The sequence below is a fragment of the Furipterus horrens genome, unplaced genomic scaffold (assembly GCF_987537825.1).
Source record: "Furipterus horrens unplaced genomic scaffold, mFurHor1.1.pri manual_scaffold_2, whole genome shotgun sequence".
Classification (NCBI taxonomy): domain Eukaryota; kingdom Metazoa; phylum Chordata; class Mammalia; order Chiroptera; family Furipteridae; genus Furipterus; species Furipterus horrens.
Genome location: NW_028327172.1, coordinates 46,652,031 through 46,672,493, shown reverse-complemented (window position 1 = coordinate 46,672,493; position 20,463 = coordinate 46,652,031). Strand labels below are relative to the sequence as shown.

At 39.9% G+C, this 20,463-nt stretch overlaps 1 protein-coding gene across 1 annotated transcript in view; it reads right to left on the bottom strand.

Annotated features, from left to right (window-relative positions):
• Positions 1-16,898, bottom strand: part of RNF169 (ring finger protein 169) — a 73,969-nt gene extending 57,071 nt beyond the window's left edge. The window contains exon 1 of the mRNA XM_090265470.1: positions 16,399-16,898. Within this exon, the coding sequence (XP_090121596.1) occupies positions 16,399-16,894 (496 nt within the window). The 5' untranslated portion in view covers positions 16,895-16,898. The remainder of the gene's footprint in view (positions 1-16,398) is intronic.
• Positions 16,899-20,463: the final 3,565 nt, after the last annotated feature.

Sequence of the window (20,463 nt, the reverse complement as noted above, 5' to 3'; positions counted from 1 at the left end):
TAGATTTTCTCTGGGGCGTAGTGGCTGGTTATTAATAGAGGCAAACAAACAAAACAAACTACAAGACAAACATTTTGCTAATTGCACCAAACCCTCAGGAATAAAGTGTCATTCATTGTCAAAGCATCCACATTCAATACAAAAATAGAAAATGGACCTCACTGAACTTTATTGGGAAAATGCTACCCTACCAACTCTCAAACCCAAAGGTAATCATCCCTTGGTACCTGGCTGTTTGAGTTTCTCAGTCTGTGGGTTCAACTTACCAGTGCAGCAAAATGGAAAATGATTTTGCCCTTAGAGTCCCAAGACCTAGATCCTTATCCGAATACTCCACTAGCTATTTGCCTTTGGGCAAGTAAAAAAAATCTCTGGCTAATTTCCATCTCTGCCATCACCAGCAGCAGCATTACGAGGGCTGGCAGTTATGTAGCATATTATGCGAAGTCCATTTCTAAGCACTGTATATTTGTTAACTCGTTTATCTTCATAATGGCCCAATGTGGAGACACTATTATCTCCAGTTTACAAATAAGGAAACTGAGGTACAGAGCCTTTAATTTGCCCAAGGCTACAGTGCTACAAGTGAAAGAGATATAATTTAAACCCAAGCAATCTGGCTCTAGGATCTGTGTTCTTACTATATCTTACTACCTCTTTAATAATTTTTTTTGAAAAGCCTAATGACCCCATATAACAATAGGCAAAGCACATGAACATGAGAAAAATAAATTTAGATGACATAAACATATTAAAATCTGTTCAATTTCATTCATATTTCAAGATATTAAACTATTTTAAACCAAAATGCTTTTATGCATCAGATAGGCAAAGATCAAAAAGTTTGATAAAGGCAATAGTTAACAAGGGCGGCATCCTTTATCTAAAAGATAAATATCACACATATGTACAAAGATGTATGTACAAGAATATTCACTGCAAATCACTCAATATTAGAGACTGGAAACAACCTAAATGTCCTTCAACTAGAGTCTGACTGAATAAATTATCAAATAAGTGGGATACCATGAATGTATTTCTATACTATCTGTTTTTATTCCTGGTGTGGTTTCTTGGTTTACCTGGTAACTTCTGTTAGAATGTCATTCATTGTATATGAAAAATGTAGAGGCTCTGGGTGGTATTATATTCCTACAGAGGATTTACCATGTTCTCTGACAGGCAATTAGAATGAGGGCAGGACATGAGCTGATTCAAGGCAGGCTGCAATCTCTATAAAGCTTGTAAAGCTCTTTCTACTCTAGTTTATAGCCCTTCAAGGGTCCAACTGAGAGTCTGAACATGTTTACCAAGCCTGCCTGCCTTAGAAGGTCCTGACGTTTTTCTCCTCAACCCTGAAGAACCGCTAAAAAAGTGCTTTGCTTTTCAGTAGCTTTCTGTGAAGCCTCTTAGCCTTTCACTCTGCATAGTTTCAGAATCAGTAAATGCCTCAAGAGAAAAAGGCAGGGGGAGGGGAACACAGAGAGGGGGATGTACCTTCTTTCTCTCTGGTATCTGGCCTCTCAAGTTCTGGTTGCCTTGGCAGCCCTGAACTAGTTTTTTAATTTCTATCTCCATGAAAAAGCTCTGCTGGCTTTTCTGCCTCTTAATAGCTGTACCCTCCCTTTGCCAGGAATCCACAAATGTCAAGTCCTGGCTGCCTTGGCAACTTACCAATGCCTTCATATAGATTCTTTTCTGAATCAGGCTTTTCTAGTTATTCTCAGCACTAGTTTTGGTTTGTCTGCTTCAATCTGTTCCATCATAGCCAGAAGCCAAATCTACATTCTTCATAAGCAGTGGAGAAGACAAGATTCTCATCACAAAAGCACAAACCATTACAAAGGAGGGAATGAGCAGTGAGGAAGAAGACAAAAGTAGAGAATATTCCTTTGAGAAAGTCAAGACAGATATATAATAAAGGCAGAATATGAGTGGTTCAAGTCCTAAAGAAACTTACAATCTTACTAAGGAAAGAAAAATATATGTGAGTGAAACAACTATAGAACATCAAAGAATTATAAAACTAAACACCTAAGCACTGCATAGAACACCAAGAAGTAGCAAAACATATTAAATGCAGATACAAGGGAAACAAGAGGGTATTATCCGTGTTAATCTCAAAGTTACCTGCTTATACTACTCACTAAGTTCCCGAACAACCACTGTGAAATGGAATATGCAAAAGAAGTTAGTTTAATGTTAAATGATGCATACCAGCAATAGGAAGGTAGAAATATATGTGTTCTAAAACCAAACTAAAGTGGTTTCTATTTTATCTACTATTTTTTAGTTTATTCCTAACTCTCCATGAATACAGATGACAGCCAAATACCAACTGTCTTAAACTAACACAATTGCTCACTTACCCACTTACCCAAGACAAGTAATAATTTACAGTTGGTCATATAAAGAGTATTTACCTAGGAAGAAGGGGAAGTACACAGAGAAAAAGTTAAAAGCTAATAAAACATTAATATCAAATTTTAAGGCTGCTTACTTAAGTACCATAATTAACACCACAGATTACTACTACATTCATTAACTTACACTATTTGTGTCTTATAACTATCCTTTGGCAAAGAACTAATCAAATCAAAATGTCACAGCCCACATACAAAAAAATTATAAACTGTAACTTTTCATCTAATAATTTAATTTCTAGGAATCTAAGAAAATAATATAAAATATAGCAAAACACAAACCTCTGTGATTCAGTCACAAAATGCTTTAGAAGAATCAGATTCTGAATATGAAGAAGTCACAGGAATATTCTACTAATTTATTCACTTCCTTTTATAAATATATGCACAAATGATTATGCTAAATCTACATCTAAATAAATGTATAAAAGCTCTTTCAAAGTATGAAGTTAAAAAGTCTAAGTGGTAAGAAAGCATTCTATTTGGAAAATAATAATGTATCTTATAAATCATAGAATCTTAAGATTTAATGAAATATGGTATAGGCACTTAAATTTTCCTCTAAAGATTGTTTCAGCTACATTCCATAGATTTTGATATGTAGGGTGTTCCTTTTGTCATTCAATTATAAATATTTTCCAATTTCCATGATTCTGTTTATCATCTATACATTATTTAGAAGTTTTTGGTTTTGCCTTTTAATTTTCAAGCAAGGAATTGGATATGAGGGGAACTGGTTATATGTGTTATTTATTTCTAATTTTATTGTACTGAGTCAGATAACATGACTTATATATCAATCTTAGGTATCTGTTAAAACTTTGTGCCTAATTATGTAAATATCTCAAATTTGTTTAAAAATAACATATATTCTCTAATTTGGGAGCTGTATGGTTCGATATATGAGTACAGTAGATCAAGTTATACATCATAATTCTGTTCTTTTAGTGGTTATCCTTAAATTTTTAGTATGTATCTGACTGAAAGCCTAAAGCCAATCAATATCTCTATCCTTGTCCTGAACTATATATAGAACCTTAGAACTCTTTAATGCTGATCAATTCCTCCCTCCCCCAGCTTACACTTCACCCTTGCCTGTATTTCAGTCCCACTTTGTTTTAGCCTCCACAAATTAAGTCATAATTATTTTTGTTTTATACAGTTAATGTTGGCTAAGTTTACCTACCAATTTTTGTTCACCATGATTTCTTGTATCCTACTCTAGCCTGTAAGTTATATTTCTTTCTTCCTGAAGTACATTTAGTAATAATTCTTTAAGAAACAGTGTGGCAAATTCTCTGTATTTTTATTATGCCCTCACTCTAGAATAACTTAGCTGAGTATGAAATTCAGATCTCTCTCAACACTTGGAAGATAGCATTCAATTTTCTTCTGGCTTCTCTTCTTAAGAGATGTCTGCTCTCAGTCTGATTGTTGCTCCTTTCTGGCTGCTTTAAATACTGTAGTGTCTTTGGTTCATTGCAATGTATTTAGTTGTAAGGTCTTGTTTTGTTCATTTACTTCCTGCTAGAGGATCATGAGTCTTAAACCTAAAGATTCATGTCTCTTTATTAATTCCAAAGTACAGTAGTCCCTCTCTATATCGCGGTTCACTTATCGCAGCCTCACTGTACCGTGGGATTTTAAAAAATATTATATTTAATAATTTATCGCAGATTTTTCACTGTATCACGGGATTTTGCGGTACTGTATACGTATTTATATGCTTTTTATTTATGACTTTAATGATTTTTGCCTAAAAATTTTCAAAAAATATATTAAAAAATAAATGATTCTAACATTAAAAGAATATTAAATCGAAATAAAATACTGCACACTGTTTACAGTATGTATTATTTTTAAGAACAAACACATTACGCTGAAAATGAGATGTACACTCGAGCTCATTTGCCTACGTGAGATTGTACATGGCACACGATTGGCTGATTGATGGAAGGCGACCAACCAGAGCATTGTCTTTTGTATCCTGGGCGCTGATTGGCTCAGTAACCGTAGCATCAGTCTGTCTGCTATCCTGGACTGTACGCGTACATTCTGCATCTCGCCTTGTCCACTTCACTCCTACCTCCAATTGCTGTGCGTAATTTTGCTCTGCAGTGTTGTGTTATGTGAAATTTTCCTTAAAGACTGAATTTATTGCAAGCCCTACGATGCACCCAAACGTTCTGCATCTTCTAAGGATTCTGGCATTGAACCCAAGTGCCAGAGGAAGATGCTTACCATAAAAGAGAAGGTGGAACTTCTCAATATGTTGAAGGAAGGGAGAAGCTATGTGTCTGTTGGCCCCCATTACTGGATCAATGAGTCTATGGTTCGTTATATAAAGAAGTACGAGAAGAATATCAGGTCTACAGCATCAGTGACTTTCAACAAAACAGCAAAGAGGGTGGTTACTTCCCACAATAAGATCATTGTGAAGATGGAGTCTGCATTAGCTGTGTAGATAAACGATTGCAGAAAAAGAATATCTCACTTGATACAAACACCACCCGGACGAAGGCCAACCAACTGTATGATTGTTTAGCAGCAAAAAGGGATGATCACGACGGTGATGAGAATGAAGAAGAGGATGACGACGACGATGCTGAAGCAGGACCTTCAAGTGCTTCTCCAACCAGACCAACCCCATTCAGTGCCAGCAAGGGCTGGTTTGACAGATATCAGAAACGCTTTGGACTCAAGAGCATTTCTCTGCATGGAGAGGCTGCCTCTGCGGATAAAGCTGGAGCTGAGGAGTACGTAACACACATTCAAAGACATCATTGAGGAAGGAGGCTATAAGCCTGAACAAGTTTTCAACATGGATGAAACGGGCTTATTCTGGAAACAGATGCCATCTCACACTTTCATAATGAAGGATTAGAAGCAAAAGCCCCTGGTTTCAAGGCCCAAAAAGACAGGGTAACTAATCAGGTGTGGAAATGCTGCAGGCTTTATGATAAAGCCAGGGCTTATTTATAAGTCCAAGAACTCAAGGGCCCTAAAAAACGAAAATAAGAATGTGTTGCCTGTGTACTGGATGCACAACCCTAAGGCTTGGATCATGAAACTCCTCACAACTGATGTGTTTCATCAATGTTTTATCCCATAGGTTAAGGTTTATCTGTCAGAGAAAGGCCTTGATTTCAAAGTGCTTCTGAAAATGGGTAATGCTGGAGGCCATGTTGTCAATCTGATGTATGATGGCGTCCAGAGAGACTTCTTGCCGCCAAACACCACATCACTCATTCAGCCAATGGATCAAGGCGTTATTCGTGCTTTTAAGGCACTCTGCACCCGAAACGCCCTGCAAAACCCCGTTGAAGCTATGGACTTGAAGACTTCTCGCTAAAGGCGTACTGGCGTGAGTACACAATTGCCTCGTGTCTTCAAAATATTCAAAAGGCCATAAAGGAGATGAAGAGTGAGACTTTGAATGCCAGCTGGAAAAAATTGTGGCCAGAAGTGGTCCATGATTACAAGGGATTCTCTCCTGATGAAATCCATCACTCTGCGGCGGATAAGGTCATGAAGCTGGCAAAAATACTGGGAGAGGGCTTCAGTGACCTGGCTACTGAAGACGTTCATACCCTGATCGATGTGCACTCTCAACCGTTGACAGAAGAAGACCTGGAGGAGCTGACTAAGTCAGCAAGTGAAGAAGAGGATGAGGAACAAGATGAACAACGGGGGGAAGAAGAGGAGGAGGTTGGCCTAACACTTGATCGTCTTGCAACCATGGTCAGAATGGCCAAAGAACTTCAACGAGTGGCTGAAGAATGGGACCCCCATATGGTTCGTTCATTGTAGTTTGCAAATTCAATCAACAGTGCCATGTCAGTTTACAAAAATATTCTCAATCAGAAGAAGCAGCGCCAGCAACTCCCCATAACTATGTTCATCACTCAAACGAAGAGGTTGGTTACGCCTACACCTTTAGTGGAAGTAGAAGTTACAGACAAGGTCAAAGATACGACTGCACCACCTGAAGAAGCATCTAATGAAGTGATGCTTTTAGAAGAGCTGTAATGCTCTTCTTTGCTGTGCAGTAATTCCTCTCATTTTCATCACCTTCATAGTCATCAGTACTGCACAGCTAATTATCATCTTCATCATTTATTGTAGTATACGTCACTGGTGAGTACCCATATAAAATTTTATAGTACTGTATACGTATGTTAAAGTTACATAGGTTTAAGAGTGTAGAATATGTTTAAGAACATAAGTAGTGTTTTTAAAAGTGTGGAAAAGGTTAATAAGAGGGTGGGAAAGGTTAATAAGGGACTGGGAATGGTTTCTAAGTGTGTGGGAAGGGTTTATAAAGTCTTAAAGTCTATATAAATACTAAAATAAATGTAAGGTTCCTATTTCGGGGATTTTCACCTATCGCGGGGGGTGGGGGTGGGGTCTAGAATGTAATACTCGCGATAAGTGAGGGAATACTGTATTCTCAAGTCATCATCTCTTTAAATTCTACATCTCCCTTATTCTATTTTTCTCCTTCTGAAATTTAATATTAGATATTGGGTCTTCCTGATCTTTTATATCTTCCTTCATCTTAGTGTTTTGCATTCTCAAAATTTCCTCACATCTAACTCCCAGCTTACCGATTTTCTCCCTGTAATCTATTGCTTTAAGTTATTTACTGAGTTTTTTAACCTATATTTTTCATTGTTTAATTCTTTTTCAAATGTGCCTGTTTCATGATGTCTTATTCATTTTTTTGGATGTCAATTCTTTAACATCTTTAGTCACTTAAAATACACTCATTTAAATTATCTTTCAAACCATCATTCTACTATCCCAATTCTTGGAGCTATAATCCTTTTGCTTATTATATCTGCTGACTCTCGTTTGTGGTAGAAATCTGTTTTCTTGTTTATAATTTTTAAAAGATTTTATTTATTTAATTTTAGAGAGAGGGGAAGGAAGGGAGAAAGAGAGGGAGAGAAATATTAAAGTGAGAGAGAAACATCAATTGGTTGCCTCTTGTATGTATCCCATCTGGGGACCAAACCCACAACCCAGGTATGTGTCCTGACCAGGAATCCAACGGGCAACCTTTCACTTTGTGGAACGATGCCCAACCAATTGAGCCACACCAGTCAGGGCTGTAATTTTTAATTATAAATTCAAATTCAGTTGGACTTATTTCTTCTGTAAGAATCCCTTGTGGCCTGAGATATGGGAGTACCTCTTGGAGTATTGTTTCATCTTTCTCCTGTGATCCAGGGATATTACTAGTCTTAAGTCAGCTTTTATATTAATTTCTCAATATGGGGATACCTGTCCCATATAATATAAATTCAGATCCCAGATATGGGTGAGGTATAGATCTTACGCTTCAATGTCTCAGGTAAGACTTTTTCCATTTACTCTTTGCATACAGCCCAGGCAAATCAAGACAAGATTTTTTATTGACTTGTGTCATTGGGAAGATTTTTCTCTAGCCCACCCTGTCACCTAGGATGCAGCATATCAAGATTCCAACTTTATGCAGAAAGTTTAGTTTTGTTTCCTTCTTCGACACGGTTAAAATGCAATCAGCTAGAAATAGAAAACCAGAAATAACCCCTCAGTCCACCCCTTCACCCTGCTCCAGAACAACACAGCATGAGCTCAAGGGTTTACTAAAGTTTTGGGTTTTACTTCTATTTTTGTTTCTGGAACCTGAGATTTTCCTGTCTTTCCTACAAACTCAGAAATGCATTTAAAAGAATTGTTCTCTGTATCACCCAGCCTTTCTGGATATTTGTAACATGTTGAAGAGTCTTCAGCTTATCTCAGTCATCTGGCTAAGAGAATTTAGTCTCTTCAATCCATTTGCTACATTACAGCCATAGTTGTGATCGCTCTAAAATACAAAAATAACTCCTCTTTAAAACTCTTGGTGGATCCTTACTCAGCCCAGCATCCAAAGTCCGCTATTATCCAGTAACTGCTTTTTTCTTACAATTCTACTTCCTTCCACCCTTTGTCCTCTATACTCCAACAACTCCTACTTAACAATCCCTAGACCTCCTTGTTCTTTCACACTCCTATGCTTTTAAATGCACTCTTTCCCCACATCTTTACCCTGCCCTCATCCACTTAACTGAATACCTATAATCAAGTGTCTACCTTTCACTGAAGCTGGGTTCTCTTTATGCATAAACAGCTAACTCTTATTGAGCCATTTACTGAGTCAAGTATCCTAATAACTCAGTCTTAAAAATAACCTTGCAACTTTGCTATTACTACCCCCATTTTCAAAATGAGGAAACTAAGATATAGAGAAGTTAAGCATGACACACACCTATAAATGGCAGAGCTGGAAATCGAACACAGGTAGTCTGTCTCCAGAACTTTCTCTATTCATACTCTAATGACTTCTACAATTACATGTTGCATTACAATAGCATTTATTACACTACATTTCAGTTGCATATATACCCATCTTCCCAACTACAATGATTTTAAGAGACAGAATTATGCTTTCAGTCTGTAGCTCTACGGCTTAGCATATAGGAGGCCCTCAAATGGTTACTAAATTAATGAATGACTGAAAGAACCATCCATCCCCACGGCCACTGTTTTCAACCAGTCCAGCCCCTCTTCAACTGTTGCCTGCACTACTTAAAATAGCCCCGAACTGGATTCCCTTCCTCCAGTTTCTACACACACCTTTCCTTCACACTCCAACCAGTACTATCTTTCTAAAGCACATTATGATGATGTTAAATGCCAATACTTAGAAATCTTTTAAGAGCCCTACACTGTCAATAGGGTGAAATCCCAAATTCTTTTAGCATGACATACCATGCCATTCATAATCTAACTTCTTCAGTCTTTTCTCTTCTTCCCCATTCCAGCCCCACATTCCATCTATATTTAACTTCCTGTCAGTACCTGAATATGCCAAGCACCTGACGCCTTTGTATATGCAGGTTCTTCTGCCTGACATGGCCATCCCTTCCTCCCTAACCTGGTGAATTCCTACTCATTTTTCAGCATTCAGCTCCAGTCAGTCAGTTTTCCCATTCCTATACTCCAGCAATTTTCAGTGGGTGTGCCACAAGAATTTTTAAAGCATGTAATACCCACTATTTAGTCTGGGGCACTGGTCTCTTTTCCCTTTGATTGTTAAATTAGAAAATGACAATAGCCAACACAATAGCCATCTGGTATAAATGAATCAAAATTATACCTATTTTTTTTTGTCAGAGTGGCAAAAAAAAAAACAAAATATATATATATATATATATATATATATATATATATATATATATATGGTGTGCCGCAGGATTTTACTGATTAGTTTATATGTGTCATGAGATGAAAAAGGTTGAAAACTGTTCTATACTCCGTTGGCATCATGCATTTACCTCACCACTTTATACTGTTATTTGATAAGGTGTGTTTCCCCAACCAGACTATAGAATCTTAAAAGAACAGGGAATATACCTTATTCACCTTTTTTATTGTATTATCTTACACAGTGCCCTGGCTGGTTTGGCTCGGTGGATTGAGCGTCGGCCTGCGAGCTAAGTGTCGCTGGTTCGATCTTCCAGTCAGGGCACATCAGAGAAGGAAAACTCTGACTCCAAAAAACCTCCGCTGCCTTGCGGCATACCTCTTCAGGGGAAAGGCTAAGGGAGTAAACCCCGACAGAAAATCCGGAGCCGGAGTCCCTAAGGCGGTTCGACGTTGTAGTCAACACCGGCAACTCCTGCGGCGCACCTGAAGCCAAGCTGTATTGACTCCGTCTTTCCCTTGGACCCTTCAGCTGCGAAGAGAGGGGGGGTCTGCTGCATGGGCAACAGCAGACCCTCCATATCACCCTGCCCAGGCTCTGTAGCTTCAGCTTCACTGGAGAGGACACTCCAGCGTCATCGCAAGATGTCGATTCAACACGGGAGGAGACAGATACCGTGTCACTCCCGAGTCGGACTGCACAGCCATTCTCGGCGGTGCAGATAAGACTCTTAAGAAGCTACACCATCGTCTCTCGAGACGGACGGCTGCCGACGACGATCTTACACAGTGTGTAGCCCAAAATGCTGACTGAATTAATGGAATGAAATTTGACAAACATATCCTACATCCTACATGCAAGCAGACTCAGATATAAATGAATTCAAGGTAGGCAACTTTTCCAAGATTAACTGGAAGTTAGACAAGAATTATGAATGAATAAAAACAAATACCTCATAAATTCCTGCTGCTCAATTCTGAGTTCTACAGAATAAAACTATTCCTTCAATGGTGATTAATGCTTAATTACTGAGGTAACCTCATCCTGAGTTTCAAAAAACACATAGGCACCTGGCAAATATTTCCTGCATTAGTACAACCCATAAGGACACTCTCAAATTTTGGAATATGTGTCATTAAGGATAAAAAGTTGAGTCACTTTACATTTTAAAACAAATCCATATAGGTCAGGGAAATTCCTGTCCTTTTATACTACAATCATATGATTTCATTATTCACTAGTCCTAAATGCAATTTAGGCTGCACACGTAGTAAACATTATCTGCCAACTGAGTAATAAACCAGAACTACTGGTTTATTTCTTAAATGTATACAGTATTCCCTCACTTATCGTAGGTATTACGTTCTAGACTCCCCCACGATAGGTGAAAATCTGCAAAGTAGGAACCTTACATTTATTTTAATATTTATATATATTTTAAGGCTTTATAAACCCTTCCCACACACTTATAAACCATTCCCAGTCCCTTATTAACCTTTCCACTCCCTTAACATTTTCCACACTTTTATAAACACTACTTACGTTCTTAAACATATTCTACACTCTTAAACCTACATAACTTTAACAACATACGTACGAAGTACCACCGAATCGCGCAATATAGCGAAAAATCCGGGATAAATAATTAAATATAATATTTTTAAAAATCCCGCGATACAGTGAGGCCACAATAAGTGAACCGCGATATAGAGTGGGACTACTGTAAATGCTAATCCTAAGTGAAAGAGGAGTTTGCAGTGGGATAAAAGGAAAGGATAAATGAGGCACTATTCAATTTTTTGATCTATTCAAAAATTTTTTAGATTTTGTTTATTTATCTTTAGAGAGAGGAAGAGGAGGGAGAAAGAGAGGGAGAGAAATCTCTATAGGTTACCTCTCACATGCCCACAACCAGAAACCTGGCTCACAACCCAGGCATGTGCCCTGACCAGGAATCAAAACACCGACATTTTGCTTTGCAGGACAACACCCAGCCCACTGAACTACAGCAGGTCGGGGCTGATCTGTTCAATTTTTGATATTTGCTTTTAACACTACAAATACATAAAAATTTTAAACAGCCAATTAAAAAAATTCATCAACCTCTGTCTAGCTTTTTTCTTTAATTATTACCCACAGCAGAAGAAAAAGAACTGTCCTAAAAAGGTCTTGGTTTCAAGTTCAAAGGCAGCATAATTTAGAAAGACCATGCTTGATTTCAAATCATAAGGCTAAATGAATTCTTAACATCCATTAATTATTAACAATAGGGCCTATATACTTTTGCACATAGCTGCAAATCTACCTATGTGGTAAATTTTCTTTTTTAAAATCAATGGCCTGGCCTGGCCCCTCCACACCCCCACTCTTATTAGGGTTTTCTGAACCCAGGGGTAGGTAGGACCACGACCATGTCCAGCTTGAAGCAGCTAGAGGAGCTCGAGACCTTCGCTCATTGTCCTTTATAAGGTTGTAAAGAGAAAAGAAAAAAAAAATCAATGGACTGGAACTGTCTCTAAATTTACAACATAAGCTCCAAGAGAGAGAGATCTTTTGAGTATTTTAACCCTTGATGTCTTCCAAAGACCTAGAACATGCCTGGCAAAGAGTAGGCATTCATTATATACTTGCTCAATATGGCTCAAAATGGTTCAAATACTTCGTAGGTCAATATATACAATGAGCTGCAGATCCTCAAAGAACATAAAGTTGAAATCTGGGTTCATAAAATGATCACTGACTTAGACTTTACACATGGTGTTGCACAAGTCAACTGATACTATATTTCCAAAAGCAAATTGACAATGCATATAAAAATAAAATAAAACATTTTATACAGGAATCATTAAAGTTTTGAACTTTAAACCTTGCCAAGAACCTGGCAAAAAAACAAAAATGTCGCCACACAACCAAAATTTTCAAGAAGTAAACTCTTCCACTTTTTTTTATATTATAGACAACGCAACTCCTAAAGAGCCATGGGGCTTCAACAAAATTTTTTAAATTGTAAGAATTTCACTTCAACACCAGTATATCTACTATGAAATTTCATTTACAGTATTATAAAACAGGCCTGACCTTTATTCTATCAATTGACCTAACTATGCCAAAAGTCTATTAAATACAATACTTCTGAATATACCTAAATTACTAAATAAACGTTTATTTCCTACTCCTAAAAGTGCAATGTATGTATTTATGAAACTGGTATTTTTAGTTTTCCCTACTAAAAGCCACCATGATCACTTAATTATAAATTAGGCTATGTTTTGGCCTTTATTAATGGGTTATTCGTTCAGCCCTTGTTTATCTGCTACTAATTCACAATGACCTTTAGCTGGTCACTCTCTGTTCTGGGCCTCATTCCTCCTGTACAATGAGGGACCTGAGTTAAAGCAATGGTTCTTTTAACCTTTTTTTGCAACTGTTTGAGAATCTGGTGAAAGCTACAGGTGACCTCTCTGTAAAAATGTACATATGCATTCATATAAAAATTTTATAAACAATTAGGTATAATGGTAAAAGATTAAAAACAACGTTAATGTCCACCAACAAATGGGTAAGTAAACTATATCATATCCATTTAATGAAATTCTTTGCAATTGTGAGTAGAATGAAGAAACCTTCTATGTACTGACATAAAAAGATTTCCAGTACAGAAATGATGAAAAGATTGCCATCACTGTTACATGAAAAAAAGCAAGCTACAGAACATGGTGCACAATATACAATCTTTTGTGTAAAAAAATATATGTAAATTTGAATTTTCATGTATAAGCATAAAAAATTGTGGAAGAGTAAACAAGAATCTTTGGTGGAAGTGCGAAATGAAGGGGTAGGAGGAAACTTTTATTGTGTACTTTTTTATATTGTTTGAATTATGTGAATACATTGCCTATTAATATTTTAAATTAAAAAAATATTGTAGCCCTGGTAGGGTGGCTCAGTTGGTTGGAGCATTTTTCTGTACACCAAAAGGTTGCAGGTTTGATCATCAGTCGGGGCACATGCAGGAAGCAACAGATCAGTCTCTCTCTCACATTGATGTTTCTCTCTCTTTCTCTCTCTCTCTCTCTGTCTCTCTCTCTCATCAATAACCATGTCCTTGTGTGAGGATTATATATAAAATTACCTAAAGAAGTCCAGCGTGCAGCCCTGGCTGGTGTGGCTCAGTTGGTTGGGAGTCAGGCCACAAAGTGAGAGATCACCAGTTCGATTCCCAGTTAGGGCACATGCCTGGGTTGTGGGCTCGGACCCCAGTCAGGGCGCGTTCAAGGGGCAGAGGATAGGTGTTTCTCTTGTGGATGAGTGTTTCTCTCCTTCTCTTTCTCCCTCCCTTCCCCCTCTCTAAAAATAAATAAATAAAACCTTGTACAAAATAAATTTTAAAAAAGAGGTCCAGATAACTCACTTGCTAAAGCTAGAAAATAATTCCCAAACCCTGTCTAGCAATATTCTTCTATAATGCATTGACTTAATAAGCATTTAATTATATACACTTAATGATCAACAACAAGAAAATTTAACGAAAAATATTTTTCATTTATGGTACTCATACAAACATTTAAAATAACTGAATCCTCAGTGACTCAACAGATACTAATTTGGAACCTCATTTTATATAATTTTCCTTAATCACTTTATGATAAATTTCTTCAAGGAAAAAGGTTTTCACAAACCCCTCTCATGATTCAAATTTTAGACCAGGTATTTTAGCAAGGGAGTCCAGGCTTTGGAAAAAAAATATTGGGTTGGCCACAAAAGTCTGTATGGTTTTTTGTAAAATAAGAATTTTTCATTTTCACCAATAATTTTTATTGATTTGGATATTTTGAGTATGTCAGCTATCTCCCCCTATTGGCTCCTAGTGGGTAGAGGCCAAGGGTGCTGCTAAACATCTTCCAATGCATAAGACAGCCCCACAGCACAGAATTATTGGCCAAAGTGTCAATACTACCAAGACATTCACAAACCATTTTTGGCTCATTCGATCAGTCACAGCACCTTCTCCATACACTGCACAAATCTTTTTTTCCGCTTCAGTTGAGTTTTTACCTTTCTTGAAATAACAAAGCATACATAATATGCCAAAAGTGTTGCATATCTTCTCACATTCTCAATATTAAAGTGGCTGCACAAAAATTCACCAATTTTGATGTTTTTTTTTTAATGCACACTAATGTGACAGCTGTCACAATACAATCTAATAAAATTGTTTCGAATGAAGTTAAAGATAACTAAGTGCTACTAGAGCCATCATGTGGAAAAAACTAAACAAACTTTTTGGCCAACCCAATAGAAATTCCTACCCTATTTGACCAAGTAATCAAGAGTACTAATAAAGAGACTAGAAAAATACTATCTTATTTTTTGGACATAATCTCAGAATTTGAAACAAATTAAGTAGCATGAGATCATCACACAGCATCCACAAATTAGATGACATTTGAGGAATCCTTCATCCCTGATTTGAGCAGAAATCAAGTGGAACTGGGTTTTTGTCCTTAGCAAGTTACTTAACCTCTCTGGACGTTGGTTTCATCTGTCAAATGGAATAAAAGCACCTATCTCATAAGGATGTTGTGTTGCTTAAAAGAGGAAATACAGAAAGGTAAGACACAGAAATAAAGGATTTCCTAGTACAATGGCAGGTGTCTGTTTGAATCAAAACAAGCTGCATTCTGGTACCTGTAGTTTCTAGGGACTGCACTTTCATACATAAGCAATGCCTCCTTTACCCTACAGAAAATAACACGAGGCAGAATTTGCAACGCAAAAGGTGCAAATATCTGGCCTTTCCTGATTATGCCTCTTGAAAATCTCCTAGGTAAGCATTTTTTATCAAAGCTGGAGATGTGTTGACTGGGTGTGTCTCAGAGTCCTAAATTAAGCTATAACAGTTTTGTTTTGTGTTTTAAACGGGGCACTTTCTACGTCCAGTTCAGTACCAAAGAGTGGCAGGCTAGAGGAGGTAAGAAAGGCAAAGTTGAAGGCAACAGTCCTGAAACTTTTAATTGCCAGGATGACAGTAGGAAACCTGCACTGCCATTGCGATAAAAGCAGCCCCCGCCAACCACTCTCTGTTTTCTAGACTTTTAAACCCCATCCTTCAAGCTTTTTTCCCCCGCGAGCTTATTATTAGTGTTAGTATAAATATAAATAGCCGTCATTTATTGTTTCCTCAGTTATGTGCCAGGCTGGACTAAACATGCATTTTTTAAGATTTTGTGAAAATGCACATGTGAGCTCATTCCCTCAACCCACTCTACTCTCAAGTCTGAAAAGCTCCGTCACATCCTCAAATTCAACCTGCTCTCTAAACTCCAGATACTCCGCATCTCTCACTGATCCATCCAGGCCCATAAACAATTCTACCTCAAGCTCTTCACCCTACACTAAACCAAGCATTTCTCTGATCCTCCAGGGCCCGTGAAGTTCAGTCCCCTCCTCCCACACAGCAATCCCAACCTGTTACAAGAATGCTAAGGTTCCCTCCAAACTTCGGACTTAAAAAAAGCGCAGGATCCCCTCAATTGCCCCTCAAATCCATCGGGCCCGTACTTCATTCCAAAGTTCAAAATTCAGAAACATATAATACACTTGGGCAGACCCCGCTTCCAACCCCGAAAGAACTCTCCACACACGCTCCAGTAGGGCCTGGGACCCTCCACCCGTTACCCGGGCCGGTCTCGGCGCGCACGGCCTCGCGCCGGACCCCAAGGGGAGGAAAGGAAGTCCCACCTGGCTCCGCCGGAGCGGCGCGCGGCTCCTGCTCCAGTCTGGGCTCCGCGGCGGCCGCGCCCCCGTCCCGGCGCGGGCGGCAGCGCTCCGGCTGACTGCGGCGGGCGCGCTCGCCCAGCACCTCAGCGTTGGCCTGGCCGTCGTCGCGGGCCCGACGGCGGCCCCAAGTCGGGCCGCGGGCGCGGCAGCGCGGGCAACCTGGGCCCGCTGCGTCGGCAGCGCGTTGGGCGCAGCCTCGGCACAGCGAGTGGCCGCAAGGCAGGGCCGCCGCTTCCCCCGGGGTCTCCAGGCACCCGGCGCAGCCCGACTCCTCCGGCCGCGGCTGTGGCTGCAGCAACGGCTGTGGCAATACCAGCAGTGCGTGCCCTGAGGCCGGGCCCTGGGCCCCAGTCTTGGCTGCCGCCACCTCGTCACAGCGGCCCCGCCGGCTCCGCCGACTCAGAGCTGCCGCTGCCACCGCGGAAGAGGCCCGAGTACTCGGACCTGCCGCCGCCATCTTGTTTCCCGTTTGAGGGGAGAGAGTCCGTTGCGAGGGAGAAGAGTAGAGGGCGGGGCAGTGAGCGGCGGGCAGCGCTCTCCACATATTCATGAGGGGGCGGGCCGAAGACGGTTTTTCCCGGACGTGGTTGGTACAAGGTGAAACTTCATTAATATTTGTTAGTTATACTTCATATATCCGGTCTTCAGACTCCTTCGGCAGTCTTTGCGATTTTCTTTTCTTCAACCAAATGAAGTTGAGACCTGAGGGGTTTATTGGAAATTCTGAGAGGTATTAAACTTTTTGAACTAATTACACTTATTTATCCTGATAACTGAAGCTAAAGTGAGTGGGGAGTATGTAAATTATCCAGAACCCCGTCTCCGCGCATCATTTCATGTGAGGGTAGCTTCAGTGACTGAAGGGAGGCCTACTGTGACCGGGAACGAACCGCCAAAAATAACAGCTTCTGTCAGTCCTCATCTGAAACTGCCATCTTTTGGCTGGAAAACTCTACTCCTGTTTTTTGTTTTTTTGTTTTTGTTTTCCTATTTCCTCGGCTCTTTCTCAGACTTCTTCCTTTGAGCGCCCCTTCCCCCTTGTCTGGGGCTTGCATGTGGGTACACATGGGGGTCCCGCCTCAGGCCTCTTCGCCTTTGGCGACTTGCCCCCACCTCTGCCTCACACTTTCTTACAGCTGAAACTCCCTAATTGTGATCTGCAGTCCACACCTCCTGAGTCCAGCCCTGCATATTCTACTGCCTGATGGAGAGGTCATCATGAATGTCTGCATCTCTGATGTACGAAACTGGAGTCACTGTTTTCCACCCTCCTTTCAAAACAGCTCTTATTTTCCTCATTCTGTTAAAGGTACTATCCTCCCAATTCCTCAAGCTCCAAACCTAGTCATCTTTACTTCTCCATCATCTCCCACAACTTTATTCCTTAGTTCTGTCAATTCTTCAGCCAAAATGACTATTTTCTCACCTATCCTCTCCTCCTAATCCCCCTTCCATGTCTCAATTCAGGTCTCATCATCTCTCCCTTAGATTATGGCAGTAGCTTCGATAGATTGTCTCCCTTCCCACAGCCTCTCTTCCTCCAACCCATCTTCCACAGCTCTTAGAGTTGCTTTCTAAAGCAGTGGTTCTCAACCTTCCTAATGCCGCGATCCTTTAATACAGTTCCTCATGTTGTGATGACCCCCAACCATAACTAAAGCATAGTGATTAATCACAAAAACAATATGTAATTATATATGTGTTTTCCAATGGTTTAGGTGACCCCTGTGAAAAGGTCGTTCGACCCCCAGAAGGGTCGTGACCCGCAGGTTGAGAACTGCTGTTCTAAAGGATAGCTCTGACCACTTCATCCCTGCGTGGGCTAGTCACTGGGTGAGGTCTCAGAATTTGATGCCAGCCCCCTTTCTGGATGCAGAGAGTGTGGGAGAAAGAATGGCTACACTCTGATATAATTCAGCTATAGCAATTCTCCCACCCTTTTTCTTTTCTTTCTTTTTCTTTTTCTTTTTTTTTTTTTCTTTGCACGAAGGTAGATTTGGAGCAGGAAGGCATTAAGAAAACATTTCCTTTTGGGAATCTTTATAAAAAAACACAAGTTTTGTAAGAAGAGCAAGGTCAAAAGAACAACATAATGCAATGAAAGGCATCAGAGTCCCTGGGTTTCCATGAGATTGTCTGGAAACAGTGCCTGAGGTGGTGGTAAACCAATCCAAGACAGAGAGCTGAAAAAAAGAAAGAAGTGGATTCCCAAGATGAGAACCAGATGGCTAAAGAACAGTCAAGAATTGAAAAAGGGTCAATGAGTAATTGAAACAAGGGCTTGTATTTACAGAGGCCCAGACAGTCATGATCCTGCCAGACACAGAAGTATGGCCTCAGCTTGACTATCTTTGTCCAGGGGTCCTCCTCATTTCACTCCCCATTTGTGGTTCTTGAAGACGCTTTGCCCAGATTCTGACAAAGAGGCCCGTAGTCCGGAGATCAAGCCAACTACCATTAGAAACAGAGCCCTTGGGATAGGCTGTTCACTCTTGACAGTTGGGGGCTCTTAATCTGAAGCGTATTTACTGTTGGAGGAGCTAAAACAGGAGTGTAGCATGCTTTCTTGGATACAGATAAAGACAGGAAATATTCTTTTGTGAAAGGAAAAAGCAAGAGGTCTGAATAGCACTGTGCCAAAAGCCAGGAGATCTGGGACTGGTCCTGGCCCCTTTCCCTCTTTCATTAACTCATTGTGTGTGATTTCACACAGGTAACTTTTCTCTGGGCTTTAGTCTCCTCATCTTTAAAGCAAGGATATTGGAATTCAGCAGTTATTGACCTGGGATGCCCCTCACAAATACACACACACACTACATTCACACATATGTCAAAGTCCCACCTCAGATCTACTGAACCCAAAAACTGAGGGTGGGATACCAGCATGCGTTATTTTTTTAATGCCATAGGAATGCTGATGAACACTCCTAGATAAGACTACTATACTAGATAAATTTAAAAGGTCTCTTCTAGCTATAACGTTCTAGAAGTCTGACTCCCAATTTTCAGGCCCTTCTCTCCTCCTTTGCTGTTACCAAAGTAATCTTACTAAAGCAGTAGCAGTAACAGAAGGCAAAGCAATTCTAAGAAACCTGGAGACTTATTCACTATGTGGGAAAATGAGGGAAATGAGGATGATTCTAAAGTGTCAAGCCTAGGAGCCTGAGATTATGATCATAACTGAAAACAGACAAAAACAGAGAAAGTAGAAAGAAAAAGCAGTCTAAAAGATGAGGATGTGGTAGACATCTTGTTTACCATCAGCAGCCAAATGCTCTTTCTTTTGGGGGGAATACCCTATTCTATGCAGTATTGCTGAGACTAGGGAAGCTGAAGCAGGGAGATATTCTTCTCCCTGTCCCCTAGCAGCCAGAACATGATATATGACCTAGGCTCCACTCCTCTCTGAACTTGGATTCTTCAGAAAATGACAGACATATCAACAAATTGAGAATTATTCAGAGCAACAGAGAGAGTAGGTGTCTAAATGCAGTGGGTCCCTTGGAGGTTGGTGTCCCTACCATGAATGGTGACCATGTCAGATTGTTCCTCAGCTATGAACTTGGTTGTGCCTGCTGCCTGACCTTTTTACATTACCATCTGTTTTCCATATCAAACTCTCTGGCTTCCCTATCAACAATTTGTATCCTTTCAGTAAATCCCTTTTTCTTGAATGACTCACAAATTCTGTTGTTTGCATCAAAGTACTCTGACTGAGACACTGGTTTGTTGTTTTTGAAGTGTCACCTGATAATGGTTGCTTTGTAAGTTATAAAACAATCTGAGAAGTTTAGTCTGACAGCCTAGAGTAGAACAAGCCCAAGTGTCATGTGGTCCTTTTTTTCTAATCCCTCACCTGTACCACAGACTACCAAGGGAAGAGGGGCTCCTGGTTAGACTCACTTTAATGCCATCATCCAGGCTGCCAACTGGAACAGATAGCAATGCAGCTATGCCTGCCAGTGCTTCCTCTCCAGCTGCTTTTGCTCTGCCCCTCCTACTGTACTTTCTAAGGATTGCATTGCT